Source organism: Colobus angolensis, unplaced genomic scaffold, assembly GCF_000951035.1.
Source record: "Colobus angolensis palliatus isolate OR3802 unplaced genomic scaffold, Cang.pa_1.0 Scaffold312, whole genome shotgun sequence".
NCBI classification, from domain to species: Eukaryota; Metazoa; Chordata; class Mammalia; order Primates; family Cercopithecidae; genus Colobus; species Colobus angolensis.
This window is the reverse complement of record NW_012116400.1, coordinates 1,715,728-1,743,576: the sequence shown is the minus strand read 5'-3', so window position 1 is coordinate 1,743,576 and position 27,849 is coordinate 1,715,728. Positions and strand designations below refer to the sequence as shown.

Genomic DNA, 27,849 nt, shown 5'->3' with positions numbered 1-27,849 from the left:
GGAAGGCTGAAGCTATTAGCGGTATTGATTTCACATCTAATTCCCATTGTTAAACTTTTTTTCTTTTTCTTTTTTCTTTTTTTTTTTGAGATAGAGTCTAGCTTTGTCACCCAGGCTGGAGTGCAGTGGCACAATCTTGCCTCAATACAGTTCCACCTTCGGGGTTCAAGGGATCAGGGATCAAGGGATTCTCCTGCCTTTGCCTCCTGAGTAGCTGGGATTACAGGTGCCCACCACCACGCCTGGCTAATTTTTGTATTTTTAGTAAAGATAGGGTATTATCTTGTTGGCCATGCTGGTCTCGAACTCCTGGCCTCAAATGATCCTCCTGCCTGAGCCTCCCAAAGTGCTGGGATTACAGGCATAAGGCACTGCATACAACCTCATTGTTGAACATTTTTGAGTCTCCCTTTATTTCATTTTCTCTTGCAGCTCATGTGCATATAATGCATCACATATGTAAAAGTATATAAGTTATATTAAAATATACTTTATGGATATGGATCTGAATAAATGTATAAGTATATATATGTACATGCACACCTATACATATCTCCATAATTAACATAAATAATATATTCTTCATATATATATAAGGCCATATATATATATATATATATATAAATCAAAGGGAAAATATTAGGGAAATAATGAATTTTAATTTTTGGCATTTTTGTGAAGACGAGTAAGCATTTAGTAGCTTAAGTGAAACAAAGAGCCTTGACACTAGCCAGGAATGCAGTAAATAAGAGTATCTAACAGGTAAGCACTACTTTGGTCTATTTCAGAGGGCTGATATTTTATATGAAATATATGTATATTTTGATATTCATATTTTTTCAAATCATACAATTATGAAATTTTTATTTTAACAGAATATTTTGAAAATCAGATCACAAAATAAATTTTAAAACAAAAAAGTTGAAGTGGGAAACAATTTAGTACCGAAGGGCAATCGTTTCTCAGGGAAAAAAAGGCAATTAGAAACTTTACAACAACATATAGAATGTTCTCATTTGGCTAGCAATTGATAAAAATGCATCCAGTTGTTGTGAATACTTAAACTAAATGATCCAGAAGAGTGCAGTTGATGCACAGGGTATTGGGATTGGCACTACCAGTGTAAACTGAGTCCAAATTACGATACTTACTGCCTGATGTTTCCCCACCGATAATAATTAAGCTATGTAGATATAAAGGAATTATCAGGTGGGGAAAGTGCCCACAGGCTCACAAGTGCACCAAATACATAACACACGTACCGATTTTAGCTCATACCAGAAGTATGAGGAAAACACTCTTTTGTGATCCCTTTTAGTAACAGTGACGAATCAACAAAATCAAATGGGTTAGACTACATAATGTATCTTAGGCCTGTGATTTATGGTAACATTTGTAGCTGTATATAAAATCATTCATTTGACTGATGTTTAGTGAGTGCTTTCTGTGTAGCAACATTGTGCATATCCTTGTGGAAAAGACAGTCTTGCAATTATTTGGACAACTCAATGGAATGTGTACTGACCATTCTCCTGGGGCAAAGAGCCAGGATGCTGAGCAGCCCTCTCTAGACTTAGAAGGAGAGGAGTATGGCCTCATGTTTGTTCTTATGGGGATACTGCTTTGAGCTGCAGATATCCCTGTAGTCTGTTTTCCCCCACAATGCCTGATGGAAGTGTCTGTATGGTTGTCATATCTGATTCCCATAAGTTTCCAAGCCTCAGTGATTCTCAGAGTCATGGTCAGGTAAGGCTGTGCACGCCCTCCCACTCCAGACCATACACAGCCCCTACCTTGCTAGGCAGCTCTCTCAGCTTGCTCTTCCAGATTCTCATAGGTTTCACTCTGGATGAACAGTTAATTTGCAGCTTCTCTTCCGTGCCACACTTGGAACCTCAGAAAACTCTGAGTGACATGGGCACACCTCACACTCCTTCCTTCTCGGCAAATTTGCCACCTACTGTGCATGTGATGATCAGATGAGGTGCATTTTCTTCTCTTTTGCCCCTTGAAACTTGGAGTCCATTTGAATTGTTTCCCATCACCCCACTGGGCTCTAGTGGGAGAGATGAGCAGAAACTTCCCACACACTGCCTCCTTTTCTGTTCCCCCAGATACCCAGTCATCTCTCAGTCCTCCTGGAGTGGTTCTGTCTGGGAAACTAAGGCTGGGCTGTCACCTGCTTTGAATGTGTTACAACTCAAAGGAGAAGTGATGCCCTTGTAGTTGGGTCATTTTTAAATCCAAATCTCTGCTCCCAGATTGAGCCATGTTCACAACAAACAACACCCTTTCCATGTGGCCACAAGAGAGCAAGAAGGAACACATTTAATGAGTACTTTACATATCAACCGGGCCACATGTTTATGCACTATGTGCACCACATAACAACTCTGGATCTCTCACATACAGCATATATCTTAACGGGTCATTCAATCTCAATGCTCTCCCTCCTTTCTCTGCCTTCTGTAGAGGAATAATAGGTTCAGAATCAGAAATGTCCCCTCTTGAGATATGTGCATTGTCTTTGTGAATATATCAGTAATAATACAAGCATACAAATGATTTATGTTTTTCTTTAAAATACAGTACTGTGACAATCCACTTGAACAATATTAGTGGACATATTTTTGGTTTGCTTTGTTTCACTTTTTTCCCGTTAAGGAAAATGTGTACTTTGTTATAACACAATACTAAAGCAACACTCTACACTTTAAGACTCCTCCTTGTTCAACTTTGTCTCTTAAAGTCTCCTTTTTGAAACAGACAGCTTTTTCATAGAAAAAGTTTCTTCCTGGAAGAATATTGAAGTGGGGACACTAATAAAGTGTCTGCCAAGATACAATTCTCTAAGAGTTGTTTCTGTGAAAGAATGCATCAAAGAGGAATGAGGAGAGCAAGACAAAATCCAGTATAGATGGAGTGGAATGGGATGCATTACTTTGGAGTCATGAAGCATATGTATTATCTGTATATATGCATATAAATGTTTGTGTAAGTATATGTGTGTGCATATGTGTGCATGCACGCATGTTTCTTAGCTCTGTTCACTAAAAAGACCAAGAAGCAAATGCACTCAAGTAACAACTTATACGCCTAGAATTCAAATATTTGTCTTTATACCATTCCCCACTAAAAGAACCAGAAAACCTTGAAGGAATTCTTTTTCTAGAGCCAAGGCAAGATCAAGATAAGCCTGGAACATATTACGCCAAAAAGAAAAGAGGTACTCCAATAAATGATGGGGCATGTCACAGGGACAGAGAAACACTATTAAAAAGAGCTTCCCTAGTTAAATCTGGGTAAATTTGAACACCAATATAATTAAGGACAGTGATGAATTATAGATTATAAAAAGGAATCCATGTGCCCATTGAAATAAAAGATTCACAGAAAGAGAAAAATGTGGACTTTTGCTTATAGTCTAATGCTAAGCGTCAACAAGCAACTGTAGAGAAAGTGCTGGAATAGAAAAAAAATCATTATATTTTAACCACATGCTAGAAATTGACTCCATCAAGAACCATTAGTAGATGCTAAATCTATGGGAAATGTTGATAACAAGCATATTTATATGGTCCTAATGTTATCCCCCTACGGGTTGCTTATTAGTTGTAAGTGGTAGAGTAGAGGGCTGGGATGGGGTAGGGGACCTTCAAACTCTACTTGACCAGGTACTCAGTTCTGACATCATAAATGAGGGCAGAGAGAAAGCTTGTGCCTCTGGATGTGATGCCCTGAGAACACACATCATTTACATTTCATTTGTCTGAATGCACAACCTAAATCTAACATGAGACAAAGACACACTCAAAATGATGAACGTTTTAATTTTAAAAAGGGGCTTGGTTCTTTAAAAGTATCAATTGCCTGAAAGTTAATGTATTTAGTACTGTTCCAACTCACAGCAGCCTGAAAAGACATGGCAACAAAACCTGACCCTAAGCTGGATCCTGAATTGGTGAGGGGAGTGCTTTAATATTTAGATATTTTTTCAAATGAATGTATGAGCAGTGATACCATAAGGGACCTGGGTTCCATGGAACAAATCTTGAAAAATGATGCAGAGATATGCTGTTAGGTTCCACACTGATGTAAGAAGTATATCATCAGATACATGCCAGTCAGTTTTTCCGATGCCATTTTTTGCTATGGAAGTTCAAACTCTCAGAACTGTATTACAGGCCCACAATGTATATCTGTCCAAAGCTAGGTGGTATCCAAGGTTGGGGAAAATACACAGACAACATTATTAAGTAAGGCTATAGTTAAACTCGCAATGGTGGTGTCATTTATTGATTTTAGGTAACCATAATGTGGCCGTTGCATTTACCATTTTCAAGCCATATACAGGTCCATATTCAGGAATACAAAATTATGACCAAATACAAAACTTGCAAAGAATCAAAATGGAACCTTTTTCTTAACTCATTCTGCATCTGAACCTAACCCATAGTCTTTAATAAGCCCATTTGGCATGAATATCATATGCTTTACTACAAATATATAGTTACATTTGATTAACAATGTAATCAATTTGATGTATCATATGCTTTATTGCAAATATATAGTTACATTTGATTAACAAGGTGCTACTACAGACTCCATTAGGGAAAAACCAAAACAACCCAAAACAAAAACCCTGCACAGATACCATGTTACTTCTCTAAAATCTAAAACTTTCACAATCTTAAGGTACCTGGGCTGGGCATGGTGCCTCACACCTGTAATCCCAACACTTCATGATGCCAAGGCAAGAGGATCGCTTGCCAGGAGTTCAAGACTGTCCTGGGCAACATAGTAAGACTTGGTCTCTACGAAAAAATAAAAATAAAAAACTAACTGGTCACGGTGGTGCATGCTTGTAGTCCTGTCTACTCAGGAAGCTGAGAGAGGAGGATGACTTGACCCCAGGAGTTCAAGGTTGCAGTGAGATGTGATCATGCCACTGCACTCCAGCCTGGGAAACAGAGCAAGACTCTGTCTCTGCTAAATAAATAATAAATAAATAAATAAATAAATAAGAAAAAAAAAGTGTGGCCGTGTGCTAATTTCGTTAGCAGGCAAGTCAAATGTAATTCTAAAAGGTGGAATTGAAAATGAAATGCTAAAATTAATTTAATGAACCCAGAATCAGGCAAGATTTTAAAACTCTGACTTAAATAAAGACAATGTGGTAAATTATCCATAGCTGCATGACCTATTTTAAATATAAGTAGAATCAAAATGTACAAGTACTCCAAATGTACTTTCTCTTTTCCTTCTGTAGTTATTAGCCATATGCAGGCAAAGACATAGTGGCATAGTGGCAAATTTTTCAGACTAAGAATTTTGATTCAGAATCCCACTCTTTTCTGCCATTATCTTAGTCACTTATATTCCTTTACCAGTTTCTTTAAATGTAAAACAAAATACGCAATTTTGGTTAATGTAGACTCTCTTATGAATTTTAAAGCGAAGTGATTCCAAAGTTTCCAGAGTTTATGGTTTTATATTCTTATTCCATATTATTATAAAATACATACTCCTAGAATTTTATTGAACTGTAAAAATGTAGTTTTCTTTGAGAAAGAAAACCCACTCATCCTAATCACTTTATTTATTTATTTGTATACAGTGCAAGTTCCAGGGCCAGTAGAAAATCTGCAAGCTGTATCTACCTCACCTACCTCAATTCTTATTACCTGGGAACCCCCTGCCTATGCAAATGGTCCAGTTCAAGGTTACAGATTGTTCTGCACTGAGGTGTCCACGGGAAAAGAACAGGTAGGTGAAGAAATGGACCACACTGCTTCCATCTGTTGGATGTTTCCATCCGTTGGATAGCTCTAGGGCTGCAGAAATAGGAAAAGACCCACAAGCTCTTGATACAGCCCAGTGTTTAGCATGTTCATTGAAAGGTGATTAGTTTTAAAGCACTTGCTATTGGAAACTTTACACAATTTAATTAAATTCTGGTGATAAGAGGTAAATGGGCAATAAAGTGAAGTCAGTAGAAAGGATGACAATTTTTTGTTTGAGTATGCAGTGTCCTGGCCTGTGTGGGCAACCACATTTGTATTAACTCACCTGGTCATGGAAGGCATTTGCATTTTTATTCCTTAGACTAAGGGGTGATTGCCCTCATAGTCAAGGGCATTCGCCAAACTGCTTTTTTCATTCTAATATGTTTATATTATATCTAACTCCCTTCCATCATCAGGATGTGACCTATCATTTTGTATGGTTTTCAGAAGAATTTACTCTGAGAAGCCTAGTCTCCCCCTCCTCAGATTTTGCTCCTACACAATGGTTAGCATAGACACCTGAAAAGAAGCAAATTAGTTGTTCGGGTAAACCAAAAGTAAATAGATCTTTAGGGAGACACATGAAACTGAAAAATTCTATTTTGTGATACATGCACACACATATGTTAAAAATAGAATTTCTGAGTTTTGTATATATGTACACCTATATAATATATATGTACACCTATATTATATAGGTACACCTATATAATATATATGCACACCTATATTGTATAGGTACACCTATATAATATATATGCACACCTATATTGTATAGGTACACCTATATAATATATGTATACCTATATAATATATAATATATGCATACCTATATAATACATATAATACATGTATACCCATGTAATACATACATTATACATGTATATGACATATACTACATATATACAATATAGTACATATATGTATACATATAATACATATATACATATACATATGCATATATAATACATGAATATATATTGTATAATACATATAGAAATATATAAAATATATACACATATAATACATATATGTGTACATATATAATGCATATGTGTATATATAATGCATATATAATACATATGTGCATACATATAAGATGTATGTATGTATATATAATGCATATATCTATACAGATATAATACATATATAATACACATATAATGCATGTATATGTAATTATATATTATATATGCACTATATCTGTATACATATACATGTATTATTATACATATTATAATATATATTTATGTATTATATAATACATTATGTTATGTATTATAATATGTATTATATTTATGGATTATAATACATGTATATGTATACATGTATGTATAGCTATTGAGGTATTTACTTTCAGATTCTCAACTTCATGTAGGAAAATATATACAGACAAGTATATATTCAATAGTTCAATCAAAAATTGGCGTCAGGATATGAGAGTTCTTATTATTTGTTGTGAAGCTTGTCAAGCATAGAATGGCCTTCCTACTTCCACATAAACTGCATGACCAGAATTTTTATTTAAAAATAAGAAATATTTTATATTCAAAAGTAACTCAAGCCCAGTCCCAAATTATATTATACGATAAGCATTACAAGAGCTCCTCCTATGTAATCATTGGTTGTATTTTTTTTCTTGCTCTCTTCAAGCTATTTTTATCTCTTGTTTTTTCAGCTTTCTGTTTTATCTGCCTCTCTATATATTTTAGCTCTTCAATGCATTTTGCCAATCAATTTAAATAAATTCAAAACCAGAATCATCCAAGATAGATGTGAGTGTGGAGATCTGATTCCTCAGTGACCTTCACCTCCAGTAGCTCACTCACTGCAGCCATGAGATGCTCAAATAATTTCAACCAATCTAACAGCATTTTGGGAGATAAAAATTGTGGCATAGTGTCTGACAGTTTCAAGTGCTGTTGGAATATTTCAGCAAGAGAAGTACAAAGTCTGTTATTTCTTGGTGAATTATTCCATTTTGTATACAGGAGAAAATCTCTGTTCCCGTGACGTTATAAACTGCCTTCTGCCTGGGAGGGTTTAGGTGTGGGTAGAATAACCCAAACCATTCAGTATATTGAGTAGTGTTAAACAAATTGGAACTTAATGACTGTAAAAATAGCATGTGCTGTTTTAAGAAGGAGTCTACAGAGTAGTTGCTTTTTAGTGGGGGAGTCTGTGTCACAAGTTAGGTTTTATAGCTCATTAGAAGTCTGGAGTGTAGTTTGTAAGAGTCTAATGTCCAATTCACTGATTGCACAGAATGGGTGCCATTTCTACTTTAATGTGCTTCCTTGATAACAGTTTTGGTGTTTTATGTCTCCAGAATATAGAGGTTGATGGACTATCTTACAAACTGGAAGGCCTGAAAAAATTCACCGAATATAGTCTTCGATTCTTAGCTTATAATCGCTACGGTCCAGGAGTATCCACTGATGATGTAACAGTGGTTACACTTTCTGATGGTAAGTTAAAAACAGTGAAACTCCTTTTACATATTAGCTAAAATAATAACATAATATTGCACATATATCATAGATACCATTTTCAAGGCTTTCTGACTAAAATTTTATGGACTATTACAGTTAAATATAAACTTTCTCTCAGGATATATACTCCTAGCTGGGTGTGGTAGCTCACACATGGAATCCTAGCACTTTAAGAGACTGAGGCAGGAGGAAGAGTTGAGCCTAGGAGTTTGAGACCCACCTGAGCAACATAGTGAGACCCTATCTCTGTAAATGTTTTTTTGTGGTTGTTGTTTTTTTAATGAACTGCATATGGTGGTATGCACCTGTGATCCCAGCTACTTGGGAGGCTCAGGCTGGAGGATCACGCAAGCCTGGGAGTTCAAGACTGCAGTAAGCGTGATCATTCTACTGCACTCCAGCCTGGGCAACAGAGTGAGACCCTGTCTCCAAATTAAATAAATATATATGTATATACACATACATATACTCTTGAGTCACTATATACTAATCGGTAATCCTCAAAATGTGACTATTGACTAAGACCTAAAATTATTTTTGTGTATTTTTTTATTTCTTTAAATGTTCTATTACAAACACATTTGTGCATGTGTGGGCTAATTTTGATTGGCATGTTTTATTCCCCCATCTAAAAGTGTGCAGGTGATTAAAGGTGTAAATGATAGACAATCCCCCTATATTTACCTCCTAATTAGGAAATATATCTTAATGACCTAGACCAAATAAGCTGCTATTAAAATTTAAAGTATTAAAATTGAGCATGAAAAATGTGTGTGTTGCCTACTAAATGGAAGAATAGACACACACACACATTTGAGACAAGAAGTGCAGTGACACAATTGTGCTTCACTACCACCTTTATTCCTGGGCTCAGGGGCTTTTCTTTTCTTTTCCTTTTTTTTGGAAACAAATTCTCACTCTGTCACCCAGATTGAAATGCAGTGGTGCAATCACAGCTCACGACAACCTCTAACTCTTGGGTTTAAGTGATTCCCCTGCCTCCAGTCTCCTGAGTACCTGGAATTACAGGTGCCTGTCACCACCCTTGGCTAGTTTTTGTATTTTTAGTAGAGACAGAGTTTCACCATGCTGAGCTGGCTGGTCTTGAACTCCTGACCTCAAGCGATCCACCCACCTTGGCCTCACAAAGTGCTGGGATTACAAGCGTGAGTCACTGCACCCAACCTCAAGGGATTTTCCTGCTGAAGCCTCCCGAGTAGCTGCAACTACAGGCATAGGTCACAGTGCCCAGCTAATATTTTTATTTTTTGTAGAGGCAGGGTCTCATTTTGTTGCCCAGACTATACCTGTTTTTTAATGTCATAAAACAGATGAATAAATATTAATAAAGAGAATAAATTTGACAAAGTAATGGCTAGGGGAAACTAGAAACCTAACTGCTAGACGATCATGAAAGGTTGGGAAATTTGATAGAAAGTAAAATAAAATCCATCAAAGTATATAATGTGGGGCCAATGAAAACTTAGGCAGATGCAGAAATGTAGAGACAAGCCGTCGTGAATATTAAAAAAGACCACAAGCTAGCTCTTTTCAGCAACAGTTTCCATTTGGTGCATTTAATTCTATAAATTATTTATCTTTTTAATTAAAAAATGGCTTTAGCTTGTGATTTCTTGACAGATCTATCATTGTTTAATCTGGGAAAGTACCTCGGTATATATTTCACACAATATCAATGAAATGAGGAAGGGCATGCATATTATTAAGGACAGTACAAAGAGAACACAGGAATAATGCTCATTTGCAAGTTCAGCTTTAAAATGTATTTTATGTGTAATATCACTTTGGTATCATTTTTAATGTAATGCTTATGCCCATCCATCCAATTCTGTTATTGAAGACAGAATAGAATATTTATGGTAGAATAAATTACTTCACAACTTATAATTATAAAAATGAAAGAAAAACAAATGGAAGTGAATATTTTACATAATTTATGTAGATTTCATTCACACTCTGAACTGTAATACTGTGGCCTTATTCTCCAGTTTGGTTTTAAATGTCATAAGTGAGAAAGATAGATTTTTATTCATTAGTCCAAGAATTATCTTCTGGAAGTGTTACAATGTTTAGGACTTAGAAAATGTCTGTCACTATAAAAAAAGAATTTCATGACCCTAACTCCAATAAACATCACTATGCAAGGGACACCAGATTCCCTCTCTCAAATGCACTGCAAGGAGATAGCAAGGACTTATAAGCCTCTTAAAGTGGACACCCTGACCTCATCTGCATTCACTTTTACAATCAACTCATCTCTTTTAATGTCCAACACAAATCTGTGGCTCTCGGCTTTCATTTCCTTATTATCCAGTTCCTTTCTGTCTACTTCAATCTCGTGTCTTCTCCTCTGTACTGAAGCTGTTCATGCTGAAGTCATATATCACATTGAGCTGTATTTAACCACATTTAATAGTCACCGGCTTCGCAGTCTTTAGTCATGGAGCGCTGTTCTTCTTTAACTTTGTGTATGTTGTAACAGGTGGATATTCTGAAAATTAAATGGGCTGATCTGTGTAAATACCTAACAAAGTGTATGACATTTAAGTGTTTAAATATTATCTCTACCAATGTGCACATCACTTTTTCTCATTATATTAATATTACATGCTCCTAAATATGAGGGATGCTGTTATATTTATCTCTGTATTCCTCCTAACAGAGTAAATATTTATTGAATTAATTAGACAGCTCAGTCAAAACTGTGCAAATTTTTATATGCAAAGGCTTATCTTTAGGATTTCCCATTTGTGGAACTAATTTAATGTATTAATTTAATATATGACTGTGTCTGAATGCATCTGTATTATGGAGAACATAATAATTCTTTTCATGTCAGGAGTCTTACCATAAAAAATACATTGAGGCATAGAAAAATTTTTTAAAAAAGCAACAGAACAGTTAAATATAAATAAATTTCTTCCAAATTCATTATTTTATGTTTTTCCCCCTATTCTACTGGGAGGCTTGTAAAGATCTTTATCCAGATGAGCCGTCATCTCCAATTGAGCTCTGCTTGGTTTCCTGAGTAGAATATTATTTTTCATTCAGATTCCTCCACCTAGAAAACCATTGGTTTACAATGAGCCATTTTTTTCACACCACTGAGATTATTGAGCATATGGGCATCTAACTGATTTTGCCAATTTGTTCCAAAATACAGTCTCTTGGACTAGTTGGCATAGATAAGTCACTAAGAGCTTTTATGAATGAATGAACCGTTGTAAGTTTCCATGCCAACTTGTCCTGTGTCCAAACACAGACGGACCTGATTTCATAGCCAACATAAGAATGTGCTTATTATTTTTATGAATGTTATCATTAATATTTCTTGAATACTTACTAAGGCAAGGCCCCGATCTAAGTACTTTGCCTTTAACTCTCATCCTCATAATACTACTATAATTTTCCCTACTTTACAGATAACAAAACTAAGTCAGAAAGAGTTCACAAAAGGTGGTAAGCAGTGGAGCCAGACTACATAAGTTAGTAAATTCAGAAACAAGATTCAATGTGCAAACATGTTTCTTTTATTCTGTGGTAAGTGCCTTTAAAGGAAAATGCTTATAATTAAATATGAATTACTGCCAGGTAGGGTGACTCACTCCTACAATCCCAGAACTTTGGGTAGCTAAAGTGGGTAGATCAGTTCAGGTCGGAAGTTCGAGAGCAGTCTGTCCAACATGGTGAAATTCAGTCTCCAGTAAAAATTAAAAAGTTAGCCAGGCATGGTGATGCACACCTGTCATCCCAGCTACTTGGGAGGCTGAGGCAGGAGAATCACTTGAACCCAGGAGGCGGAGGTTGCAGTGAGCCTAAATCACACCACTGCACTCCAGCCTGGGCAACAGAGAGAGACTCTGTCTCAAATAAATAAATACGAATGATTTTGGTCTATAAATTGTGTATATATGGCAGCATACATTTGCTGAGGGGAGGAACTGAAGTACCTGTGCCTTTGGAGACTAATTTACAGTTATGGGAACTTGATCTGTCCTACAAAATACCTCATCTCCATGGGTTTCCAGCCAGCATCCTTCTCCATATTGAGGGAAGTTTCCAGCCCCACCTCCGATTGGTTTGAATGGACCTATTTATTATAAATAATTAATTTTTTGACATTTTGAAGAGAAAAGTGTTCTTTCACTTCTACCTCATGAAGCAAGAAGCATCTTGTAAAGACAAATATAGAAAAGAACAGATTGATATGGATTCTCTTCACTTTCACCTAGCCCTAGCATCTATTTTATCTATTTATCTCCAAATAATGTGGAAAGTGATAGTGAGAAGGAGGGAGGAGGAACTGATAACTAAAAATACTGCAGAAAAAAAATCTCTATTCTCCTCCCTGACATGACAAGAATAGTCAGTGTGCTATCAGTGGAAAGTCAGAGAAGAAATGTGCATTGTAAAAAATGTAGAAAAACTACCTCAATACTATTACATAAGGACTTTTAGCAGAATTTTATTATATTACCTTTCAATTCAGGTTTTTTTTTTGGTTGTTGTTGTTGTTTTTTTTCTTTTTTGTTGAGATAGAGTCTTACTCTGTTGCCCAGGCTGGAGTACAGTGGCACAATCTTGGCTCACTGCAGCCTCTGCCTCCCAGGTTCAAGCGATTCTCCTTCCTCAGCTTCTGGAGTGGCTGGGACCACATGCGTGCACCAACACACCCAGCTAATTTTTGTATTTTTAATAGAGATAGGGTTTCACCATATTGGCCAGGCTGGTCTCGAACTCCTGACCTCAAGTGATCCACCTGCCTTGGGCTCCCAAAGTGTGGGGATTACAGCTGTGAGCAACCATGCCCAGCCTGCCTTTCAATTCTTAATACAGAAAACAGCCCTGATGCTTATAAAATTGTGATAGCTACAAAAAGAAGAACACATATATATCTATCCTCTTAAAGTTTTCTTGGCTTTCAAGAAATGAGGAGTTATATGCCACTTGTAAACTAGAATGAAAGTGACATTTAAGGGTTGCATATCAGCTAGAACAGTACCTACAACAAAACACATGATAAATGTTACCTTCTCTTTCTTCCAAAATTCAATTATCTATCAAAAATTCAGTTAGTAATTGATATTATGCTTGGATACTATTTAATTGATCAGAAAATGAGTGTAATATTATTAGAAACATGTAGCATGACATGTCAATATTACAATATTAAATATAAACTAGAAATATACATTTATGTTTAAGGATATGAACAGACATTTCTCAAAAGAAGACATTCATACAGCCAACAGACACATGAAAAAATGCTCATCATCACTCGCCATCAGAGAAATGCAAATCAAAACCACAATGAGATACCATCTCACACCAGTTAGAATGGCAATCATTAAAAAATCAGGAAACAACAGGTGCTGGAGAGGATGTGGAGAAATAGGAACACTTTTACACTGTTGGTGGGATTGTAAACTAGTTCAACCATTATGGAAAACAGTAAGGAGATTCCTCAAGGATCTAGAACTAGATGTACCATATGACCCAGCCATCCCATTACTGGGTATATACCCAAAGGATTATAAATCATGCTGCTATAAAGACACATGCACACGTATGTTTATTGCGGTACTATTCACAATAGCAAAGACTTGGAATCAACCCAAATGTCTATCTGTGACAGACTGGATTAAGAAAATGTGGCACATATACACGATGGAATACTATGCAGCCATACAAAAAGGATGAGTTTGCGTCCTTTGTAGGGACATGGATGCAGCTGGAAACCATCATTCTTAGCAAACTATCACAAGAACAGAAAACCAAACACCGCATGTTCTCACTCAGAGGTGGGAAGTGAACAATGAGATCACTTGGACTCGGGAAGGGGAACATCACACACCAGGGCCTATCATGGGGAGGGGGGAGGGGGGAGGGATTGCATTGGGAGTTATACCTGATGTAAATGACTAGTTGATGGGTGCTGACGAGTTGATGGGTGCAGCACACCAACCTGGCACAAGTATACATATGTAACAAACCTGCATGTTATGCACATGAACCCTAGAACTTAAAGTATAATAATAATAAAAAATAAATAAATAAAAAATAAAAAAATAAAAATAAATAAAAAAAATAAGTGACTCAATATCACTTAATATTAAGGCATTATTTCCAAACTTTGCTTTTAAAGGACAACGTTTTTGGAAGTTTGTGAAATTATATGATATAGAGCATGTTATTCTTCAAACGATACTTCAATTTAAACAACTAAATTGTAATTTTATGTCAATAATTATAATGTTTAGAATAGAATAATAAATAAATAATACAAATAAAATTTTTACTTTAACTTAAAAAATAAATTTATAAAACAAAACTTGGGACCAGATCCTGAATATGGAACCATTTTTATTGTAATTCATAAACTTTCTATTAATATATTTATTCAGCAACTATTTACTGAGTGTGCACCATGTGCCTTAAACTCTTCTTGATGCTGGTGATACAACATCAAAATTAATAAATATCTTTTTCGTTATTGGGGTTATATTCTGTATTTAATTTTAAAATCATAATACAAACCTCAAAAAATTAAATAATAACATTTTATAAGTTGTGGAATATTTTTGAAAGAATACTTACTGAGTTAATTCATGATAAACAAGCAGATGAGCATTTTATCAGAAACTACATTGGCTGCAAACTTCATCGGGCACTAAGATCAGAAGTTCAAAATCAAAATAAAAAAAAAAAAAGATTACATTTCCCATTATTCCCAGAAAGGTCTAGGAACTATGTAAGTAAGTATTCATTTGTTCATTCAATCATTAATTCAGTAAATATTAATTGAATGTCAGTTTTGAGGATAAAAGATTAATCAGTGACACATCATATCTTCATGATAATTACTATTTAGAAGATAAATTCAGAGCAGGGCATAAATAAATTCATGGTCAAATGTAAGTACCCAAAGAAAAACATAGATGTTTTCCATATTCTAGTAAAAGAAGGGGAAAGATATCAAAAATGGCCCTTAGATTCTTGAAAATGCCTGAGAACTTTTCTTTTCTATTAAATTCATCCATTTGTGAGAAAGAAGGATAGGGACTACTCATTTAATAGATTAATACCTGTTAACAATTTATTGAATGCTAATTCTATTCCTATTATGGTGCAAAAAGCTTTATTTCATTTCTTATTCATCCCAGACATCTAGCGTAGTTCCTGACAGATAAGAGCCTTCAATAAGTGGTTGCTTTTTTAAATTACTCACATGAGAGAATATTCACTTCTTTTGGCAGAGTAAATATTTGAGTTTTCAAAGACAGCTGTCTATGTTCTTCCTTCTATAAAGGAGTAAACAAAAATGCAGGCAAGAAAAATAAAATACCTAGAGAGTCTACAAAGAAAAATATACTGTTCCTTTGCTAATAGAATTGACTCATCAAGTGCTATTTGCAACCTGCTTGCATTTGTCACATATAGGTTTAATTTTACTCAGCTAAAAGAACTGAGAAGTAGTTATTCTTTTCACTTTTTAAGAAGTAATAAAGATTGTATTACAGCGATTAAAAAACCTGGGTGACCATTAGAATGACATATTTTATCATAAAATTATGCAGATTCTGAAATGCGCAATATCTTAAGCCTTTAAAACTACTCTAAGAAATCTCCTGTTTGTTTTTATTGGTTTCTCTGGGAAAGTTATCAAAAAGGACTGTAATTAAATGGTGGTATTTGGTATCACTGCCTGCGTTCTCTTGTGTAACAGTTTTGGGGACTCCCTAGGTGGGTAAGTTAACTGGCTTGCCAAGTGAGAAAAAAATAGACAAATATAGTTATTTTTCATCTCTCCAAAAATTTTTGAAGTACCACCTGGGTAAACCTGCCTAATTATTATTTTAAACTATATTTAAAAACACACTCTCTTTTTACAAGACAGTTGGTATTTTTCTTTCAAGATTTTGGCAGTAACTCTGACAATTTGTTTGATTCCTTTTAGTGCCAAGTGCCCCGCCTCAGAACGTCTCCCTGGAAGTGGTCAATTCAAGAGTAAGTTGGCTAAATGTTCACTATTCCATTACCTATCATGATTACCTATTATGTATAACCTTCACGCACCCACCTGCCGTCTTGAGTACAGGATAGTGGCTTCCATGTGAAGACATGTTCTGGAATAACACAGCAAGTGACATTGATCCCACATCCTCTTCTATCAGACTTAAGTAAATTAAATGAAATATTTGTCTACTTCTAAACAAAGATTTTGATTTACAAATATTAAACAAACATTGATTTTGTAAATGTTTTAGTGGTCAAAGGCTATTCCATAAGAGAACAAAGACATCTGCTTTGTCTTTATTCACCAGTCTATCATATAGCTATGATAATGTGCCAGATGAGGAAATTGAAAGAATTGGGAGAAAGAAAGACTGTTTCCTAACACATTACTTAGAATTGAATATTTCATCATCATCCCCATTCTTCCTTTATAAATGTAGTCATTGAAGGCCATTCTTGAACTTCAATACAGTTATATTTATGTAGCAGCTTCCTAGTTATGAGTACTTTCCTGGCCCGAAATGTTGCTATGACTTCCAAAAGAGCTCAACTTAAGCTAGTGTTGCTGAAGTAGCCTAATGACAGAAGTCAGTTTTCTAGAAACATAGCATTATTTCAAGTGGCTCAGGGTTGGAAATAAGCCAAGGCCACCTAGTAGAGTATAACAAATGAAGATTTGCCTGACTTGGCCCTGTCACCTCCTGGCCACGTCCCAAAACCCTGGGAAAGAATTTTACTATGTCTGGACCTCTGGTTAGTTACTTCTCATGTGAAGAAATTGGCCTAAGTGGTTTCTAAGCTCTGGGAGACAGCAGAGAAATGATATGGGTCTTAGAAAAAGTCATACTCTGGGTTTTAATTCTAGCTTTCTCTTTTCATAACTATTTGGTGTTAGCAAAGTTTTCAACCTTAACAAACTTGTTTCTATGTTTAAGTATTGTAAGTATTACTATCTTCCTTATTGACTTATGAGAAAGTAGTAATATGACATATGCGAGGAATCTAACTTGGTAGCGATTCCTTCATTCCATTTAATATTTTGTTAAAAAAAATCTATGATGAAACTGTATCTTGTGATGTTAGTTGGATTTGTCTTAGTCAAATGAATTTATCATTCAAAGCAAGTAAATGTGTTATTCTCATACTTTTAGACAATATATTGGGTAATAACTATTAAAGTAAATATAAAATTAGAAAGAAGAAAAGAAACAGTGTAAAAAAATGAGCTAAAGGAAAATAATCAAAAATTAACATAACCCTAAAAATGACATTTTTTATGTGCAACAACACTGCTTTATAGATGCGCCACTTAAGAGATTGCCAAGTCAAAGTTAAGTAGATTTTTACAATTATTGTATGTTGTTAATGAATGAAATTTGGAAAACTTATTGTAGTGTCTCTTGTTTAACAATTCATCATTATTAGAATCCTCACTCACTTTATATTTTTCCTCCAGGACAGAATACAGAAATTGATGCACAAGCTATTTTGTGTTTGTGTGTTCATAGCCTTTAAGAGTGTACTCCAGCAAAAGATGAATGTTTTCATCTGAAATGTGTATAAGGCATTACTGAACGATCCCGGATGCTAACTGTATTTGAATATGGATTTACTTTACTGAAGAGGGAATTCCTGGATTGAAAAATTGACTCTATATATATGTATATATACACATATAGACATATAGATATATACATATACACATATACACACACAAATATCACAGTTTGTACACTTCTCTAATTTGCTTGCTTGCAGCAAGCAAATACAAACACTTCTGCTTCTATCCTCTTGTAGTTGATCTCTGGAAAATTGCAGAGCTAGAAAATTTAAATTGTTCATTAGCTTTTCAGAATGAAAATAGTATGTCCAGGCACTGGAAAGTCACACTCCCTCTCTCCTTTTCCTGTCTCTGATCTTATTTTACAGCTTCTAAGAAATTATGAATTATAAATTTTTTTTCTTGGGCTGTTTTCAAGAGAAAAGAAACTAGATGATCAAAACACTACTTTTTGCATTCTCAGTGTGTTGATTCAGACAAAGGCAACCGTAATATGCTATTTTGTCTTTTCTTTGAAACAGATGAAAAGTTTTAAAATATATTAATATTTACCCCTGACTGTTACCATTTCAAGGAGCAAACTGTATTTAAAAAGAAACACTATAGTTGAATAAATTATGTGTTCTTTTTAAACACTAATAGAATTCCAAGATATTTTTATTTATTTTTATTTTTTAGAGACAAGGTCTTGCTTTGTTGCCCAGGTTGGAGTGCAGTGACGCAATCATACCTTACTGCAATCTTGAACTCCTAGGCTCAGATGGTCCTCTTGACTCAGCCTCTTGCATAGGTGGTACTACAGGCATGTAACCGCCATGACTGGCTAATTTATTTTTGTGTGTTTTGAAAGACAGGGTCTCATTATGTTCCCTAGGCTGGTATCAAAGTCCTGACCTCAAGCTATCCTCCCACCTTGGCCTCACAAAGTGCTGAGATTACAGGCATGAGCGACTATGCTCGGTTCATGAATTTTTTACGTAATTTATTTTACTTGGGATTTTAAGATGGAACAGAATCACATTTCAAAAACTTATTCTGTATAATACTTGTAAATATAGAGCACAATTGATTTTTTATTGATAGTAAATGAAATAATTTTGTTCAACTAACATTTTTGCAGAAAGATGATTAGGATCTCTGTACATAAAATTGAGGGGTCATGATAAGACATATGATCACAATCTAGGTACTTGTTAAGGTTTTGGTCACCTATAAGCCAATTGGACCCAGAAATCATGTTCCAAAATAATTAAGCAGAGAAGTCTTTACACTTCGCACATCTAGATAATGGAACCAAAAACAAAATCAAATTCTCTTACTGTATCATTCTTGAAAACCCAGTATGGGAGAATATTTTTACAAAGCTGTAATAGCAGAACCGATTAGATTCTTCTTCTACAAGCTAACAATGAACACGGTTTTTTTGTTGTAGTAATGACTTGACTTATTCATATTACATTTCAGGTAAAACTGGGTCATAATGAGATGGTTATTTCTCATACTAAAATTTTGTTACAAGAAATAATATCTTTTCCAGAAAAAAAATGGTTTATGAAATGCACTTTAAAATGTTACATTTTATTAGGGAAACTTTTTATAAGAATAATTTCCTTAAGAATTTAATTTGAAATTCAGTTATTGATTCAATTATTATATATTTCAAATACCTACTACAACTTAATCAGTTGGCTAGAACATAAAGGATACATTTACAGAACACAGAGAGCTAATGTTGGAGCACAAATATTAATACTTCCCTATGTTTCAATCTAAAAGTTCTGATGAGTAAGAATGTTTAGAGGATGATAGAATTCAAGTTGCTTGGGTCCTTTACTAACTCTTTGAACCTGTGAAAAGTCACGTGCCTCAGTTTTATTTATTCAACATTTACTCTGTACCTGTTACAATGTCATACATAATAAGGAATGTGATGCAGAATTTGCCTTCATGCAGCTCCCAGCTGGGTAGGAAATCATGTGAAAGAATGTTCACTTTTCCTCTAGCCACTTTAATCTGTTGAACCTTTCAAAGTTGACATTATTTTCTCACTGATAAAATGAGAGGGCTGGATAAAGAATCTCTAAAATCTCTTGTGGCTTCAAACATCTATGCCTGTGTTCCTAACCATTATACCTTTTCTCAACCATTTTACCATTAAAGAACTAGCAAAAACACAAATCAATTTCAGTATACCAGTCAACTCACAAGTCCAGATATTAATTGACTGAGCACTACAGAGTGATTGCAAGGAATGAAATATTAACTCCCCATTCCCCCCAAAATCCCAATATATTATGAGGCATAGATCATTGTTCAGATTTAGATTTTTAAATGCAAATTGATGGATTCCTCTCATATCACCTCACACTGCTCTGCTGTTGAAATCCTTATTCTTGAACACCAGATGCATCTATATGAATGTCTTTTTGTTGCATTCCTAAAAGCTGATACTCAGTCACTCACAATGTGATAGTGTACATGGTACCTTCAAAGCAACCGTAGAAAAAGTTTCTAGTGACTTCCTACGTCTTAAAGTGTTTCACTCTCCCTTGTTTCAGCACAACTTGGCATACTTAAATAACTCAAGCATGAGTTCAGCAATCATATGATTTCCTTTATGCAGGAACTATGCAAAAGGAGAATTTAAACAACAAGTTCCTACTCTGCAAAGCAAATGGATCCTTTTAAACAGATATTTTAACATTCTTTGTGTGTGTGGGTATAACAAGACAGAGGAAATCTAAGTGTACTATGGGATAACTGCAGAAGGGCATGCTATTGAGGATGTGGTGTAACTTGGATCTTGATTCAAATCTCTATACCCTGTCATTGGGCTAGTGATGCTTCTCTTATTAGCCAAGACCATAGCCAAATGGATGACTGAGTGAGTCATTTGCATATGACTCCTAGTGGGAAGTGAGGAGATGGGGAAAAGCTGGAGGCATGGAAAAAATGTGAGTTATATTAAACTGCAGATCCTCTGTGTTTCGGGTATGTGTATGTGTATTCAGCTTTGCTTTTTTTTTTTTTTTGAAATTGGAGTTATTTTCTCTTGGTTATTCAGAAGGGGTTTCTCTTCACACTCGTCCCTGCTGCATGGCAATCTCTCTGAAAACATCCTTTACACAAAGGGGTCTGGACCCACTTCTCTGCTTTCGCCATTCTTCTAGTCAATGTTCATTTCTTTCCTGTATTTTGTATGGAGTCATAGACCTCAGGCAGCCCATGGAAAAACATATTTCTTTATGTCTCCCTAAGTCCTTTATAAAATACGTTTTGGCTGCTGAGTTCCTGGACCCAGAGCTCTGAGCCTTCTCCTCACAAATGTAGTAGGTTTAAAAAATGGATTTAATGAAGAGAAAGAGGACATATAGGAAACTGCAGATGATTGTATTTATTTAAAGATAAACTAGAACCAGCATTTGCTTATTAATGAACAATTTAAATACAACAATGTTGACTCTCACAAGCTTAACACTGACACTTGTCCTCAATCATAACACAGAGCATTTCTGTCTGAGCATAGTATTTGGCCCTAGTTATCCATCCATTTAATTCAAGTAGGTGTAGATCTCTTATATTTATTTTAGTTATTGATTCCTTCATCAATCCATTACATGGTGATTTTTCAGCATAGATAATGTCCAGGAGCCTATGATTGAAAGTTTTAGGAAGGGTGGGGGGTAGGAGCATAATTGTAAGGAAGGCAGTATTTCCTGAGGGCTCTTACAGTCTAGTCTTTCTGTTTAGAATTTGTAGGAAAGACTAGACTGGACGTAAATGATTATATTACATTAGAATCAGATAATTTGTAAGAATCTGTGAGACTCCCTTAAGGATACGACTGTGTTTGCTCTATAATTTGGGTAGAACTCATCTTCAGATCTCTTCCATCTGATCTTTTTACTTAATAGATCCTTTTTTATTGTAATAAAACATACTTTATATAAAATTTACCATCATAAGCATTTGCAAATATACAGTTTAAAAGTGATAAGTACATTCACATTGTTGTATATCTATCACCAGCTTCCATCTCTAGAATATTTTCCATCTTCCCAAACTAAAACTTAGTATCTATTCACCAGTAAGTCCCCATTCCCCTACACAGGCATAGATGTTTGAAGCCGCAAGAGATTTTAGAGATTCTCTATCCAGCCCTCTCATTTTATCAATGAGAAAATAATGTCAACTTTGAAAGGTTGCAACAGATTAAGTGTGACTAGATGAAAAGTGAACGTTATTTCACATGTTTTCTTACCCAACTGTGAGCTCCATGAAGGCAAATTCTGGATCACATTCTTTATGTGGGAATGTGAGAGGAAATGGGGAGTTATTGGTGAATAGATACTAAGTTTTAATTTGGGAAGATGAGTTCAACCCAATTACAGAATCCCAATTACTTTTTGTATCCCAACTTACTTCATAAATAAGCAAGGAAACCAATTCATAAAAAAATTCATTTCCCTTTTGCTTCATTTAATTGAGAAATGAAACAGTTTTCCAATTTTAAATCCTCATTCTTATAGAGAAATGAAAAATTTAATGAATCATAGTGGTCAAGAATACAGACAAGATGCTTTAATTGGTTAGAAAGAAATGCCTCACTTCCCATTATTGTCAGTGCTTTCAGAATATTTCTGTTCCAAAATTCCACATTTATAAATTGCTTTTAGAAAATCTGCTGAAAAAGCCAACTCATATTTAATAAGGGGAAACCAGAAACATAAACATAGGATTGTTCCAAAACTCTAAAAGACACAATTTTGTCTCATATTTCATCAGAATTTAGACCAGAGCTCCTGACCAGTTGCTAAATTGATTCTTAGACTTTTTTTGAAGTTCCAACAACTCAACAGTTTACATCTTTTTCAGTGAACGTAAAGTCCAGGAATAAAGATCAACCATGAATTAGAGGAATAATAAAATAGTAAATTAATGGATAACTGGTTTTTAAATAACATAAATGCACCATTCCAACTTAAATGCTTTCTGTAATTAAGTTGAATAAATGAATACTCTGCAAATTTGCAAATTCAAAGCATATCTTTTTATTATACTGTCACTCATTCCCTCAGAGCAGCTCTTCCTAAAGTCTATTTGAGAGAATACTTATCTTTTTCTTTTTTCTTTTTTTGAAATGGAATCTCACTCTGTCACCCAGGCTGCAGTGCAGTGGTGTGATCTCAGCTCACTGCAACCTCCACCTTCTGGGTTCAAGCAATTCTTCTGCCTCAGCCTTCTGATTAGCTGGGACTACAGGCGTGTGCCACCATGCCTGGCTAATTTTTTATTTTTTCTTTAGTAGAGAGGGGTTTCACCGTATTGTCCAGGTTGGGCTTGAATTCCTGACCTCGTGATTCACCCTCCTCGGCCTCCTAAAGTGCTAAGATTACAGGCGTGACCCACCATACCCAACCGATGGTACTTTTCCAAGAAACAAGTTTGCTATGGCTTAAAAAATTGTGAGAAATATGTGAGGTTTCGTATTGGAGATATTAAAGGCTATAAGAACCATTTGTTTAACTCAACTTTTTTGCTAATTGTTTTTTCTACAAAAACATTTTAGATGAAATATGACCTTTAAAACTTTGTCAAAGTTACTTAATGTCATTATAATGTTACGAATGAGAACAATGTATTCCATAAATTGAAGAACCTCATCTTCCTCCAAAAATACATTCTTATCTCAATTAATTTAAAATAAAAATATATATTAAGTGAAAAAACAAATTTATGGAAAGCTGAAGTGAATCAAGCAATAGTTATAAAGGACATTTGTGCATAACTAGAATAGGATATTGAGAACCTTCTATGACATTTGTTAGAAGATTTGAATAAATTAGAGACATGATTAAATCTCCATGTCAATATGAATTTTTATTAATGTAAACAGAACTTAGGAAAACATTTTCTAGACTTTTCTCATCTTTCATATTTCATATGCATAAAATACATCATTTTTCTGTTGTGTTTTGAGGCTGTTATATTTTACTCTTTTCCAATTTATTATAGTCACTGCCCTTGAGTATACTTGCACAAAGGATTTTGACAAAGAGATGAAAATATATGATAGAATACCATTCTCTTTTGAGTTCTAGCCTCACTTTAATATCACCTTATAATTTATACTTAATCACACACATTTCTAATGGCTCCATTTCTGCTTGGCTCTGAAGGCAAAGCTCACTTTAGCCTTTCCATGAAGTTTAATGAGATTTTCCTCAAGTCATACATTTTTGAAAGGTGGGAGGTTTAATAATGGGCTTAAATTAAATGAACCTAGGTCTAGTGATAAGGTCTCTGATTTTAATTTAGTTCATGGAAGTTACCCTGATAGTTGGAATTGTCGATTAGTTAGAAGACATGAATAAGTTCAGCCCTACCAGTAGGTAAAAGCAGTTGCTAACTGTGTGATTTGATTTTAAAGATGTTGAACCATTCACCAATGTGCAAAAGCTTTATTCAGTAGTATAGTTGTAAATATTATTTATATTATAAAACAACTTTTAAAATGCAAGCACTTTATTGAAAGATTTAACACTTTAACATGAGCTATTGTAGTCAATATTCTAGACACACATTCAATGAATACCTAATTATAACTGTAATAATGGCAGTAACCTTTTCCAAAGGTATTTTGTGCTCAGCAATGTGCTAAGCAATGAAAGTGGTATTTCATTTATTGCTTTTAACAATCCTACAAGATATTATAAAACTAATTCTGAGATACCAACTTTGAACTGTGCTTGTTGCTGGAAAAGCTATAACAAAAGCAATAAAATGCCTTCCTTTCTAGAGCTTACTTACATTTTAATACATGGAAATAGACTTATAAACAAATTAACTAAAATTGACACAAGGTAAGTTGTGGTAAGTTCTGTGAAGAAAGCCAAGAACAGTCATGCGATAGAGTTTGAGGACCTCATTTAAGTCAGATTGTCAGGGAAGGAACTTTTAAGAAGATTAGCTGAGGCATGAATAAAAAAGGATCAGCTTTGGCCACACTCTGAATAACACATTTCAAGTGATGCCGACAACTAGGGCAAAAGCAATGAGGAGGGAACTATCTTTGCATGGCTGTGAAGCTGAAATGAGAATAGAATAGACCATGGATTGCTGGGTTGGGGGCAGATCTGGCAGGGCTTTGTAGGATGTGGTAAAATTTGGGATTTCATTCTATGGACAATGAAAAGCATTTTGAAAGGAGAGTAGTCAGATTCACCTTTTTAAAGAATTACACTGACTACTGTGAGAAAATTATCAGGGGATGGAACATAGAGGAAGCAGGAAGACCACTTCAGAAACAACCAAGTGGTCCGTGGGAGCTCATGTAGCAGGCACCCAGGAGTCATAGGAGGTGATAGAGAGGGAAGTAGAAACAATCAGGGTCTCTGTTGGATCTAGAACCAACAAAATTGGTTCATGGGTTATAGGGCAGGAGGAAGAGCAAGATCAAGGATAGAGACTAGATTTTTGGCTATAAAATGTAAGCAGATTGTGGAGCTACTTAATGAGATAAGATTTGGTTTAGGGGACAATCACATTTGGACATTTTGAATTTGAGATAGCTATTAAATATACAATTAGGAATGTCAATCATGTAGACAATTTGGTATATGAGACTAGAGTTCTGATGATAGGTCATGCTAGGAGATATAAATTTAGGAGTCATTGTCATATTGATAACACTCAAGGAGAGACTACAGTTAGAAAAACTATGGTGCTCATGCCTGTAATCCTAGCACTTTGGGAGTCCAAGATGGGTGGATCACAAGATCAGGAGATTGAGACCATCCTGGGTAACACAGTGAAACCCCGTCTCTACTAAAAGTACAAAAAATTAGCCAGGTGTGGTGGTGGGTGCCTGTAGTCCCAGCTACTCTGGAAGCTGAGGTAGGAGAATGGCAAGAACCCAGGAGGCGGAGCTTGCAGTGAGCTGACATTTCGCCACTGCACTCTTGCCTGGGTGACACAGCGAGACTCCGTCTCAAAAAAAAAAAAAGAAAAAGAAAAGAAAAAATATGGCAGAGGCTTGGAATAGTTAACATTTAGAGATTTGGGCAGATGAGGAGGAGGAATATGACAGGGATAAAAAGAGGAAGTGTGATTTCGCAAATGCCATGGTGAGGAAGAATGTTTCCAAAAGGTAGGTGCTGTTAACTTTGTCATATACTAATGAGAGATACAGTAAAGCATGTCTGTAAGGTGACCACTGTGGGAAGGGGGTATGACATTCAAGAGACAGTATGAAGGGATTGAGTAGAGTGACTGTAGATTATGTTTGTGAGGAGTTTTGCTCTGAAGTAGAGTGAAGAGATGGATAGTGTCTTTAGGAGGTGGTAGGCTGGAGGGAGGTGTTATTGTTTATTTCATTTATTTATTTTTGTTGTTTCATTTTTGAACATGAGAGATAACCACAACTTCTAGAAATAAAGCAGGGAAAAGGGAAACATCGATGATGCAGAAGAGAGAATAGAAGATTGCAAGAACGCAATCCTTTGAATAGGCAAGAACACACAGGATCCAGTATACAAATGGATGGGCACAGACAATTGAATCTTGGTAAGTTGAGCAAAGGCAGAGAGAACAGGTCTGGATGCTGAAACGTTAGTCAGTTTGAGCTGCAGAGACAATAAATGTAAGTAAAGGTCATCAGAGTTTGAAGGCTTGGAGGAACAAGTTTTGAGGATTTCAAAATATGGAAAAAGGTGGGAAATGGTTATCTCAGATTGTAGAAAAGAAGTCATACTCTACATGACATTATGATTGCTAAGTACTGTGGACTGACCACTTGAGACTGGTTGTCATAAATTTAAAGTGAAACTAACCAACACAATCATGTTTGGTTTTCTCCCCATGGTTGATTGCTCAGTTGCTGGCCTGGGGTAAGCAGATAGCTGGGTTTTATTTAGTTTGATGTCTTTCCAGGGAAGAATGGGTCAGGGGGATTAAGAGTTTTTACAAAGTGATTAAAAAGAAAACTCAAGGATCTGAGCTACCTATGGAAGATAAAAATGGGCATGGGGCAAAGTGGTGATGGATAACAGAAAAGCAGTAAGATCAGTGGGCTGCATTATTATCCCAGTTTTATAGAGAGAACACTGAGGTTTGGAGAGATGAGATAATATGCCCCAGTGTCACACAGAGAAGGGCTGAGTAGCAGCACAGGGACTTGAGCCCCAGCCAGGGCTCTTGGTCATTTTGACACAATGCCTCAGATAGGGCCCAATGTTAAGGAAGGGATACAAATCAGAATGCAAAAATAAGACTTGCATTCAAGTGGTTTATGTTCTCAGTGGGAATTTTTCCCAGGCAAAGGTAAGGTCTAGATCAGCAGCTAGGAGACATCAGAACTATTGGTGGAAATGAAAGTTTTGGTTCTAAAATGTGCTGAGAAAGGAGAGCTAGAAGGGGAATCAAAAGAACACATTTCCCTGACTTTTCAGTTTTTCCTTTAGTGAACCTACACGGAAGATTCTGTACCTCAAGCTATGTATTTCTACCCAGTGGACCTAAAAAACACATCAGCAGGACAGCAGGTTTTTAAGAGAGCACAACTGATACCTCAGTAAACTTTAGTAGACAAGCTTAAAAACTTAGGGTATTTTGTAACGTAATTCTGATTTTTCTTCAATTCCAAGTTATATAATATATTTGTTATTAAAAGTTTTAAGTGGGAAAATTGAGATCACAGATAAGAGCCTTACCTCATCCCTCAAGGGTTGTTGGCAAAAAAAAAACAAAAACAAACAAACAAAAAAACCTCTAATTATTTAACAACAGAGTTCTGCAACCATTAGGAAATTTGTATTAAATTCAGAGAAAATGCAATTCATAAAACTGGGCATACATTTTGTAATCAGACATTATTAACTTAAATAGTAGATAAAACTAAACCAAATAAATATTAGTTAAGTATAGAATAGATGTTGTCAGATAATAGTATAACTATCTGTGTGTGTGTGTGTGT

General features: G+C 35.3%; 1 protein-coding gene across 1 annotated transcript in view; it reads left to right on the top strand.

Moving 5' to 3' along the window:
• The window catches only part of DCC (DCC netrin 1 receptor), a 1,279,089-nt gene that overhangs the window by 891,127 nt on the left and 360,113 nt on the right, over positions 1-27,849 (top strand). The window contains exons 10-12 of the mRNA XM_011950993.1: positions 5,618-5,766; positions 8,116-8,254; positions 16,257-16,306. Coding sequence (XP_011806383.1) covers positions 5,618-5,766; positions 8,116-8,254; positions 16,257-16,306 — 338 coding nt within the window. The remainder of the gene's footprint in view (positions 1-5,617; positions 5,767-8,115; positions 8,255-16,256; positions 16,307-27,849) is intronic.